General features: G+C 44.3%; 1 protein-coding gene and 1 long non-coding RNA gene across 6 annotated transcripts; one reads left to right on the top strand and one right to left on the bottom strand.

Moving 5' to 3' along the window:
- Positions 1-25: 25 nt before the first annotated feature.
- On the bottom strand, positions 26-8,426 carry LOC123091642 (uncharacterized). Its single transcript, XM_044513209.1, has 9 exons — positions 8,286-8,426; positions 3,982-3,987; positions 1,823-1,919; positions 1,647-1,706; positions 1,319-1,381; positions 1,020-1,220; positions 836-938; positions 530-747; positions 26-291 (listed from the first exon to the last, which is right to left on the bottom strand). Exons 1-9 carry the CDS (start codon positions 8,408-8,410, stop codon positions 178-180), a joined length of 987 nt encoding a protein of 328 aa, XP_044369144.1. The 5' UTR covers positions 8,411-8,426; the 3' UTR covers positions 26-177.
- LOC123091643 (uncharacterized) lies at positions 2,603-7,481 on the top strand. Of its 5 annotated transcripts, XR_006443383.1 has the most exons (6): positions 2,603-3,094; positions 3,201-3,934; positions 4,413-5,127; positions 5,398-5,453; positions 6,039-6,233; positions 7,166-7,481. It is a non-coding gene; the product is annotated as an uncharacterized lncRNA (long non-coding RNA). The 5 variants fall into 5 exon arrangements; XR_006443382.1 differs by having other exon boundaries at positions 6,039-7,481; XR_006443386.1 differs by having other exon boundaries at positions 4,413-5,150; positions 6,039-7,481.
- Positions 8,427-12,108: the final 3,682 nt, after the last annotated feature.

The following is a 12,108-nucleotide window of genomic DNA, read 5'->3' as shown; positions in this document are numbered from 1 at the left end:
ATAAGAATACGTTTTCAGCTATATCTTTCAGGTCGGTCGTTAGGTCCGAGATGTAATAATATTATACAAAAAATCAGTCACGAGTCTTGGTAACATATATGAGGCAATTTATATCCACAGTGCAAATTGACTATTTGTATTTCTCACACCTGCCTTGAGCTTTCATTCTGGCAGGCTTCAATGGGATTTGTACTCTCCTACCAAATCCTGGGGAGCCTCAAACCTCGAGGGGGTATCGATTCCCATCATACAGCAGAGTCCTGATATCAAAATGATCAGCAGCACTAGTCCCTGCAGATTGTAGGCAAGTGTGAGAAAATGTTACAAGGATATCAAGAGCAGTAATCTTCTACAAACTGCAGAGGAGCATTTTACAGGTCAAGGGTGCAACAACATAGCAGTTGGTAGCTGTCGTGAAGGTAATAATAGAGTTATATTTACTACTAATAAACTGATAAAAAATTTCATAAAAATAAACAGCCAGAGCACAAGAAGTGACTAGTAACAAAACAGAGTCCAGGTAACTTACAACAAAAGTTCCTTCCAGAAGACTTGATTTTACTAGGCACTCCCCATCACATTTGCCTAGGCCAGATTTAGTAGTAGTGTTGGTCTTCTCTGCAAGATACCTGGCTAATGGTAGGTTGGAAGTGTTCTCCAGTAAACCATAGGGTTCAGAAGCATAAAGAACTGTATATCTGGCCCCAGACATTTTCAGCACAGAAACCAGCTCGGAAAGCAACTCCCCTGATGTAGGATAGAACAGAAGAATGTCAGGTTGAAGTTATACTACAGTTCAAGGTGGACAAACAAAACCTAGTTCACTTAATGTAACCTTCTGATTTTGCATTATCTAAATCCTTGAAACCACCATTACAGAAGACAATTAGATCAGTCTTTCCCCTTGGATTGTTTCTCTTCTGTGACATCACCAAGTCCTGGAATGTATATGCTGTCAATATGAAATGAAGATAGAAGAAAGGTAAGAAGTTCTCTTAGAGAAAGCTAAGATAACATACGCGAATAGAATCCATGCTTTGATGTTTCTTCAGATCTTCACCACTTACAGTACACGTGTCTGTGTATGTGATGTGGTTTCCGCGAAAATCGTTGTCACAATTCTCAGCAAGTCCAGACAGCAATGTGCTCTCCAATTTGTCATTATCTGCCAAAGCAACATAAGGAAATGCCATGGAAAACTCTGAGCCTGTGAAGGACAGCTGGTAAAAGAAGAATACAGATTATCAACAGTTGGTTTTTTATGCCTTAACAATACAAATAATAAAAAGGGATAGAACACAAGAGTGCCAGTGCTTACCTTTAGTGTGTCTGCTAAAGATGGATCAACTTGCTTATCTTTAGAGATGTCTGACGATTGTAGCTAAGGGAACAACATAAGTATGTCAGCACCAATATAAGAATGAGCATATTCCACACAAAATATTGTGCTCAGTAACAGTTTTTCCACACAGCTTAATACATGGAGAACAAGGAAACTTCATGGTCACTTGGAATTGATCAACACTGTTAATCAGATATATCTAGAAAAATGTATTTCAGCTTTTAGGTGCATATGAGTTTTGCTTCGATAACAAACAGTGCATATTTATAAACAGTAACAGACATGAGTTTGAAGTAGATAGTACCTTCGAGCCAAGAAAAACAACAGCAATGTCAGCGTTCTTATAAGAGCCCTCCCTTGAACACTACCAACAGAACCACAACGTCAGGAATTATTTAACTGTGCATAACAAGGATTGATACTTGAATAGTTGGACAAGAACTCAAGTTTTGCAAATAGATATATATGAGGAAAACTCACCACCAAGTTTGACCAGCCACCTTCATCAAGAACAGATTTAGCTAAACTTGCTGGTGACATTGTCTGATAGTGGACTACTCCTTTAGCCTCATTGGAACTGAATTTCAAGGAAATAGCAGCATGAGTGGAGATCTAAACCCAAACAGGGAGCATGTAATACTATAATCTTATTAAAAGAAATGTGCTCCACAAAAGAACACGATATAATAAAATCGACTAGTATTGTAATAGTTCATAACTCATAACACGTCATATAAGCGGTTGTGATCAAAAGGTCAAGGTTGTATATCCAAAATGAACTAGCGGCACAGATGGTTCAGTTCATAAATAAGGAAACCAATGATTTTGCAGTGCTAATTAGTCAAATTAAATGCCAGTTTAACGCTAAGTCCTTAACCGATGCCTATGCTTCACTCTCTATGTTTGTGCCAGGTTGCAGAAATTAAATTATATTTCTAAGCAAAGTAGTGGTGGAACAAGCAGTTTTATAGAATCTCTGTCCATGTGAATCCATCCCCTTGTTAGAGTCTGAAACAAAATGGAGCTCCCACGTTTATTTGGATTCTAGACCGTCGGATCGAAATCTCCTCGCGATACAGGCCGTCGGATCTCAGGCCAGATCGCCGTGGGCCGTCTGATATTTACCCGATCGTCCTGGGCCGTTGGATAAAATTCCAATGGCGACAGAATGTAAATACCATGCCCCCACCAGGGCATTCCGGTCATTTCTCGTCGTGGGGGTATAAAAGGGGGGCGCTCCTGTAGTGGATACCTAGCCGCCTCCTCCTCTCTCCCTCCCTCCCGCAGCCGCCTCCCTCCCTCCCGCGCGCCTCCTCTCCTCCCACCCACATCGCCGCCGCCGCCACCCCCTCCTCGAACCGCGATGAGCAGCAGCGGAGGGAGGACGAGGAGCACGACTGCGGCGGCAGCGGGGAGGAGCAGCAGCAGGGCAAGGCGGCGCAACAGCAACCCCGACTAACTGCCGCCCCGGAATTTCATGTCCGCCGCGCGTGCTGAGTGCCGACGCCCCCCCGCCGAACCCTTCCCGAAACCAAGCACCCGCCGCGCCGGAAAAGCGGCTCCCCTACCCTCATCCGGCGGCGGAGGTGCAGTGCGCCGTCTGAGGCTCTCCGGCCGCCGGCTGCGGGGGCGCGGACATGGCGGGGGCTGCGCGGGGCCGGGGCGCGATGCTGCTGCTACTCGTCGCGTTCGTGCTCGCGCCCCTCGTGCTCTACGGCCACTTCCCCGTCTCGCCCCTCCCAGACTCCATCGGTATGTACGGCCCCCGCTTGCCTCTCCCCGGGGTCCGGCGCTGGCGACAATGCGGCGAAGATCCGTTCTTGATTCTTGATTTGATTTGGGCGCGTTTGTCTTGCAGTGGCCAAAGGCGCGTTCGATCGGGGGGCGGGTCCGGCTCCAATCTGGTGTGGCCGCATATGGCCGCGTCCGAGGTTTCTCTCGCCAAAGGGGAGCCCGCTTTTCCTCCCCCCTTTCGTTTTGCTTGCCTAATCTCGGGAAGGCATGAGTTTCACTGGCTGTAGATTAGATCGTGAAAATGGTAGAGATAGATTGAGTCTGTTTTCACCTCAGTACGAACAAGTAAACCAACGTCATGCGCATTTTTTGGTGAAGCAGTCGGCAGTTGAGTCATCCTTCGGCCACCGCATCTGATTTTTTGTTGGAACTCTGTGTGAATTGCTTTTTGTAGATTTGACGATTGAGAGGCTAGGGGAGCACAAGAACCGGGTGCTCTCGGCGACTGACAACTGGCAAGCAGTTGAGGTAGCCAGGAGCCATCCATCAGAAAAGAAAATTGATACGTGGGAGGACCCTGGGTGGCGGGATGCCCATCAGGTGGTTGCTGTGGGAAATGACAGTGCTCAGTCGACACAGGATGACATGATAAAGGAAGTTGTTAGCACCGACAGACGAGCAGATGGCTTTCGTGATCCCGGCGATAGCAAGGTAGCTGAAGAGCAGGATGGACAAGGGATGGATGAAAAAGAGTTGCAGGATGCAACTGAGCTAGAGCACAAAGATGGATCTGGTGCATCAGAGAATAACATTGCTGGAGCTCATACTACTGCAAACCTGACATCGTCTTTGGAAAAGGTAAAATTTATTAGAGAAGACCAATCTATTGCTTGTGAATCCTGGACGCAAAACTAACCTAGGACTAAACCTTGTTCCATCACATCTTTATTACTACTCAGTACCTAAGCTCATACTCATCGTATGAAAGTAAAATATTTTTGTGCATTGAATGAACTGGGAATAGAGGTGATATTGTTTATTGTAAAAGTCAAATTTATTCTATGACTACTCCCAAAGAAATTGCAGGCATCTTAATAGATTGGCAAAGATATGCCTATTATTTTCATTCCCATTTAGGAGCGGTACTGTTCTGTGGTCTGTTTCTTACCTTTTTGTGAAAATTAGGACTAGAGCACTGAGTTAAGAGCGATTAGATGTCCTGAAAATCCACTCTTATATTTTTAACTATATTTATAGTTATGTTTATACTGTAGCTTGTTTAGTCAGTCGCAAGAGATCATGTGTGCTAACAGCAGCTGATGTTTTAATTGTCCAGGAAAGCGCTGCTGATACATTATCTGATCATGATAGTATCAATGCTGATCTCGCCACATCAGCAAGTGGCACTGGTCATTCCGCAACTTCCCCAGATGCTACAATCCGCATTATCAAGGACCAATTGATAAGAGCAAAGACATAATCGTGGCATTCTAGCTTCTAGAGGAAATCATGGTACCGCCAAGGAGTTACGTGCACGAACGAAAGATATCCAGCGAGCACTGGGTGATGCAACCGATGATGGGATGCTTCCTCAGAAGTACTTTCTCTTTCACTATACTACAGGAGCATATGGTGTCGTGTCTCTCAAGCACAGTGCCCGGCTCCGGTTCGTCACAGAAGCCCACGGAAAGCAGCAAAGTTGAGCATGCGGTGTCGCGCTTGTGATGCACAGTGCTTGGCTCCGGTACATCACAGAGGCCGGCAGCAAGGAACACAGCTTCCTGCCCTTGCCTCTGTAAATCATCAAGGAGGAAAAATGTGCAAGATGCTTGAAGTTTCCCCTTGAAACGAAGGTCTTGGGCCTTTGTTTGTACATATATTCCCTTGATTTGTACTGACTCTCCAATTAATTATTCAGAGAGCTATGGCCATACAAGGAAATCAAAAGTTTCAGTTGCATGTAGCAAGGAAGGTCAATTTGACACGGCGGTGCTGCCATTTGCCCCTCCCTTCTCCCTCGAAAATGTGGTTGACGCTCCCCAGATCTTCAGGTTGGTGCCCTTGTTATCTTCAGGTTGGTGCCCTTGTTTGATGAAACATGTTAGGGACATTATGTGGATCTGTGGGGAAATCAATTTCTGCTTCTTGATGAAATTCTGTTCATTCGACAGTTAAGAAGCAAACAAATGGCTTGCACAGTTCTCTTTGTATGAACATAATTAGCTCTCATTTAGTAACTCTGCTACCGCAATTTCTTCCTCTCCTACTTGGTGCTTGATGAAATGACTTGCTAATTATGTCCTCTTTCTCTCCATGCGCAGGTTGCATGACAAGATTTTTTCCTGTGGAACATATTGTGTATCTTCCATCGGTCATGGTAACAAGGCGGTCTTAGATTGCTCTGTACTAATGATTGTCTTGAGGGATTATTTCATTCATACTGCTCTGAATTAATCATATTCTCCTGCTACCTCATTACGTTAGTATGGTACAACTTTGCTGAAAAAACCATTGTCCGTATTTGTAGTACAGACTGTAGGATCCACTAACATCTATTTACTGCTCTGGATTAATTTTTAGCTTCTTATTACCTGTGGGAGTCCCAGTATTACAATATATAGCTCATAGTGGCTCACAAATCATAATATGGTCCATACGTACAATATATGGCTCATAATGAACATCTAAAGATATCTTTTCAAACAATATAGCAAAGTTGACTCCTTAGAATTATTATTTTGGTATTGTTCAAAATTTCTGTAATTACTGTGATGATAGCAGCGATAAAGATCATCGGAGGTTCCTTATTCTCGTTTTCATAATTTTGGAGATTCTATTCAATTGAAAACAATCATGCCATCATATATTCATAGTTCATCTCTGGACTAGAAGTGAAATGCAAATAGACCTTTCAAATTGACATGGTCCAGGGACAAGCTCATATGGATGATACTGCCTGCAGAGTAAATTCAAATCAAAATCACATATGGATGTGTCCGAGGACAAGTTTGTCTGATAAAAGGCAAGGATGAAAGAGTGAGTATAACCATCAACTGGTCACAATTTGCCGAAGCAGCCAATATTAAAGGTCATATTTGTGTCTTCGTCTTTGAGGAGGCTCAAAAGCACCAACACTCTGTCCATAACCTTTTCTAAGGTCGGTATGTGAATTATTGACTTCTTGCTCATATATAGGTTAAATCAAGACACTTATTTCCGGAGGGAGGGAGTATATCATAGTCGTAGTTCACTTCTATGCCGTGTTTAAGTGTTCTTATAGATTAACTCAAACTATAACTATGGCTTGCTTTTGTTATGTCATACCAAATCTCGATGCTCTTGGTAGTTTCTGCTGCATTTTCTGCCCAATGCATGTAATGGAACTTTGTGTTTGGCTGGGAGTATCTACTTTCTATTACCAACCAAATCTCTCTCTGCCTGCTTTGCATTTCCGTTTGTGCTATATATTGTCTACTACCGGTTTAGCTAAAACAGGAAAATGTGGGGTTCTTTGCATTTCCGTCTGTGCTATGTATTTTCTACTACTGGATTCTTATATGCAATTATGTACAGTTCTCTTCCCCCCTTTAGTTTCTCACATTTCTCCTTCATCTTCCTGTGACTGTATTTTTCTCTTGTGGGCAAAGAGTACTTGTCCTTCAAGTAGATAGGTATGATTATACAATTGCTTGGTCTTCCGTGCTTATTAAAGATGATCATGGTGTTAATTGAAAGGATTTTCTCCTGGCTGCTTTACACTGACTTTTTTTCTATTTAAAAAATTGGTACGAGTACGTTGCAACAAAGACAATGTTGGTCCATAGAGTCCTACATTCCTTTCCCGGTGAGTCTACATTGTTGCATGTCAGGTAGCATACATACTTCTTTTTCTTTGGCATCCACATTAACTTCTGCCCCATCCATGCTGAAATCTATTGAAACATATCCCTTACTGTATATTGTTCTGTTAGTGAGCCAATTGTTTCCCATCGGCTGATTTTCAGTTTGAGGCTGGAAAAATCTATCCATGCTAACTCCCCCTCTTACCTATTGAATGAATTTAGTTAAAACATTCATCTATTATTTCAGGAACACCCCCTTGGGTATGCAGCAGCGATTTCCTATGTTGAATATTGTTCATTACAACAATGAAATCAACCTGCAGACTCAGCTTGCAAAGGTGGAGATGGAGAGAAAGTTGTTGATGCTCAAGCCATGCGATTATGTATGGAGCAAGATGAACCTACCCACTTTTGTATGGTTTATTCTTAGGTTGTGTATTGTGGCATTGACACGATTTTTTTATTGTTGCTAATGTTGACCATTCATGAATGTTCAATTGTTTAGAGTTGAATTTGAGGATATAGCAGCGATACAAGAAAAAAGTTGTGATGCATCTGTTTTATTTCTTAGTTTTCTTACAAATATCAACAGATCTTCAATGTTTTCTTTAGAGAATAGATCACCATTAGTTTGGATCTCACATATGTTTGGTTAAGTTGTGATTCTAAAATATGTGTTCCTATCAAGTCAATTAGTTATAACATGCAAAAGGAATCAATAATTGATTACCTTTGATATACTTGGTTAAATTAATGCCTTTAATCTATCATATTGTTTGAAATAACAAATATCGAAAATGTGCCAGGACTGCCCTGCGTGCAAGGTGACCTTCCTATCTCACGTCATCGCTTGGGCTTGCTTTTCGATCTAATAACCCAACTATTTGTACCTACTTTATGAGGACCGATCGCCTTGACTTACATTTGGAACCAAATATATATTCCTCTTTATCATGAACTTTCAAATCAATTGTTATATTGATTAAATGTACTTGCTTTTTTTGGTATATCTAATGCTTTGATTAAACGACAAGACAAAATGTTGAGCCAGACACTATTAGATAATGATTTGGTGTATGACAATGCATTGAACCCATATCATGCTATTTTTTATATTTACGATGCTTGGATGATCGAATTGGATATGACTTGCTGGCAGCGGTGCTGCCGGGTGCGGCAAGCCGCACTTCCTACCTAGTAAATAAGAACTCGCATGAAGGCATTGAAGTCCTAATTGAGCTAACCACATCACCCGATCACCTCACAGAGATGCTAAACTGCAGGCTCCTAATCGTATGAACCAAGGGCAATTCTGAAGACGACAAATCGGACACTAGACATCCATCTAGACGCGGACGTAATCATACCCATAGTTCTCCGGCGCCCAGAGGAACGCTGGGGCCGTCACCGGAGCCGCCGCCGCCGCAGCGGCCAAGTGCGCTGCCACCAGCATCACGACCGCCACCGCCGCGAAGGCCGCCGAAGCAGCCATCTGACAGTGTTGTGATTAGTTAGCGCATATTAATTAGAGGGAAATCTCCCCTTGTCCTGCGGCATGCAGGCGTCTTGTAGCAACCGACACATCTCTTTTCCCCTCCTCTAACCGTTGCATCGGTTCCAACCATCGCGTCTTGTGCGATGCGTCTCTTCCAAACATATATAAGCTGTACTATTTCTATCAATCAATACAAGTTGATCTTTTCATTCGATAACACGCTCTGCCGAGAGCACAGGAAGGCCTCGCCGACGGTGAGATGCCTGGACTCATCTCTTTCTTCCTCCGCCTCATCCGTGAGGACGGCCGCCGTCGCCGTTTCACAGCCCGTGGCCATTATGGAGTAGGCGGGCGCCGTCGCCGCCGATTCGGACGCCGTGGCGCTGGACAAGGCCACCATGCCGCTATACGCGGCCCTCGACGTGGCCTCCGCGCCCCCAGACACGGCCATCGCGCCGCTGCTCCCGGTGACCACGCCCCAACGGTGGCCAGCCCCAGCGCGCCTCCCGCACATGCAGGAGAAGAGATCCCCGGGCCCATGCTCGCGGCTCCAACGTGGATTCCGCCTCCGCCTCCAGCGCCGACTGACGAGCCCGGCTTCTTCGTCTTTGTGCCGTTCCCGAACGGCGCCGGAGGGACGATCCAAGCCGCTGGCCCGACGCCGGTCGCGCAGCCTGAAGACGTGGACGCCGGCCCGAGTCGCAGCGCCACCGAGCACCCGCACGCCTCCACCTCCGTGCTGGACGAGGCACCGTCATCCCCGCGCGCGGTCGCCCGACCGCGCCTCCAGGACTCCGCAAGCATGGAGGGACGCCGCCGCCTCTTCAGTCGCGCCATCACCGCCATCGACCGCCGTGAAAGCAGCCACTCCGGCCTTGCCTCCGATCTGCCGAACGGCGTCCCTGCCGGCGTCGTCTACATCTCCTCGTCCGAGGAAGAAGGAGGCACGTCGGCGACCACTTTGTGAGAAGCAGCAATGGAGTGTGTGGGGGTGGCGGCGCACAGGAGTTGGTCGGGAGGATTGGGATCCCTCGATCCCTAATCACCAGCCGTATAAAGGCCAGCCGACCGCCCCCACTCCACGTGGGCTTTGGGCCTGTGCCCAGATAGTCCCTGGCTACGGGCTGAATTGCAGAAATTTCTCTATCTTTCTTCTGTTTAATCCTTTTAACAGTAGTTGTAGCAGTAATTTATCACTGTTTTAGTACTGTTTAGCCTATGTACATGTAGTTATTTACATTCTAGTCTGGTATTTAGATTTACTCTATTTTAGGACTTGTGTAAATATTTGTAGGCTGTTTACATTATGTAATGTATTTGATAATGTAAATAAAGGACCAACATTATCTAGAAATGTCATGTTCAATGTGTTTACCACATTCCAATTTTCTAGAACATGTTCCAACGATTGAGATTAATTTCTCTCGTACAACAAACTTGCAAATTTTTGATACACGCCTCCCTCATTATATTTGGAATCACGGTCTATATTTTGTCCAATTCGACAAATGATTACCTTGAATGTGCATTTCCTTATATTTGAATTGATAACATACACACAGTAATAGAAACAAATGCATCTACTGACATTGTCAGATTATGTAGCCTATTACTGTGAGATCCATGCGATCTTGGACGTGTTATGTTCAATCAATTGAGGTCTACATTATTCAAGTTCTTCACTTGAGTATCAAATTTTGCACCATTATTACAATACAACCATGATGGTTTTTAATTTACCCTAGTAAATTAATTATCTCTGGTTCATCCATGTAGGTAAACGATGACCGCAAAAGAATTTGAGGAGCTTGCCCTCAATGGCCACAACTACCCTACATGGGCCATGGACGTCAAGATCAGTCTTGCTTCCCGTGGGATAGCGCGTGCAATCCAGGACCCGGAGACTCCTCTACCGGCCGGAACCACGCCGCTGATAGAACAACAAAACTATGCAACTTTATACATCATAAGGCATCATATTCACCCAGATCTTAAGTCTGAGTACTTAGAGGAGGAATCTCCCAGTACTCTGTTTCTAGCCCTCAAAACAAGATATGAACAGCAGAAGGCAGTTGTCCTGCCAGAAGCACTCCATGATTGGACTCACCTTCGTCTTCAGGATTTCAAGTCCATCGGTGAGTACAACCACAAGGTTCATAAGATAAGTTCCAAACTGCGCTTTTGCGGGAAGGAACCTACTGACGCGGAGAAGATAGAGAAAACTTTATCTACTATGCTCCCTTCAGACAGGATCCTCCAGCAGCAATACCGTGCTCGCAACTATACTGTCTATTCCGAGCTTATTCATATGTTACTTCAGGCTGAAAAGCATGATGAGCTACTCGCTAAGAATGGCTCTCAACGCCCAGTTGGGGCACAACCTTTACCTGAAGTTCATATGAATGTCGCGAATAGACAGAAGTTTGATGGTGCCTTTAGAGGCAATCAATCAAATGTCCAGAACAAGCGAAAGCGCATTAGGAACAGGAGGTCTAGGAACTCAGACAAGGGAAAAGGCACTGCAAAGCCCAAGCATGATAAATCTCTGCTTTGCAACAAGTGTGGATGCTACACGCACCCCACCGACAAGTGCAAGATCCCAAAGCATCTGGTTATGTTGTACCAGCAATCTCAGGGACGCAAAGCACCTCAAGGGAAGAGGTTCGAAGCCAATTTCAACCTTCATTCAGACAGCACCAATGGAGCCGCTAGTTCGCACGACGTTCCTCCTGGACCGAGCAACACCATTGCGTTCCATCAACCAGAGGACCTTGCTGACACGGAAAACATGATGATTGAGTACACCTCAAACGAAGTGTTTGGAGACTTTGACTAGTCCCACAATCTCCATAGTGATCTATTTAGCTATGTCCATTTGTGATGTTGTAATAAGAATATAAAGTATTGTTGTTGTCCTTATATTGTATCAGCACATTTGATATAATAAGATTGTAATTGTACTAACATATTTGATATAAATAAGATTGTATTCTATGTATTTACATGAGATTTTCTTATTGAAAGTTCTTTGTTTTATATATAGTTCTCTACGGTGACAATCCGATGGAAGAGGAATTATGCCTTGTGGATAGTGCAACCACAAACTCCATACTGAGGGAGATGAAATATTTTCAAACTCTGAAAAAGATGAATGGAGATATTCTAACTATCGCTGGACGCGATACGGTAATCGTTGGCACTGGACGTGCCATATTTACCCTCCCAGGTGGTACACAAGTGACAATTGAGGATGCTTTGTTGTATCCCGACTCATCACGTACCCTGATCAGTTATTGAGATATCCGTAAAAATGGCTTTCACATTGAAACTCATGAAGACAACAAAGAGGAGTATCTACTCTTCACCAAAGATCACGGATATGGCAAGCAGGTACATGAAAAAATTCCTTCTCTATCGTCAGGTTTGTACTATACGTACATCAAACCCGTAGAACATGTTGCATACAAAGTAATTTTTCAAAATGTTGATGCATTTCAAACCTGGCATGATCGCCTAGGCCATCCCGGGATCGGGATGATGAGAAAAATTACTAGCAATTCCATTGGTCATAATTTGCTTGAGTCAAAATTTCCTCAATCTTCAGACTTTGCGTGCACATCTTGTGCCACGGGAAAGCTAATTTTGAGACCCTCTCACCTCAAAATACAAGCTGAACCACTTCAGTTTCTTGAACG

This window comes from Triticum aestivum, chromosome 4B (genome assembly GCF_018294505.1).
Source record: "Triticum aestivum cultivar Chinese Spring chromosome 4B, IWGSC CS RefSeq v2.1, whole genome shotgun sequence".
Lineage (NCBI taxonomy): Eukaryota > Viridiplantae > Streptophyta > Magnoliopsida > Poales > Poaceae > Triticum > Triticum aestivum.
The sequence above is the reverse complement of the archived record's forward strand: the minus strand, read 5'-3'. Positions and strand labels throughout refer to the sequence as shown.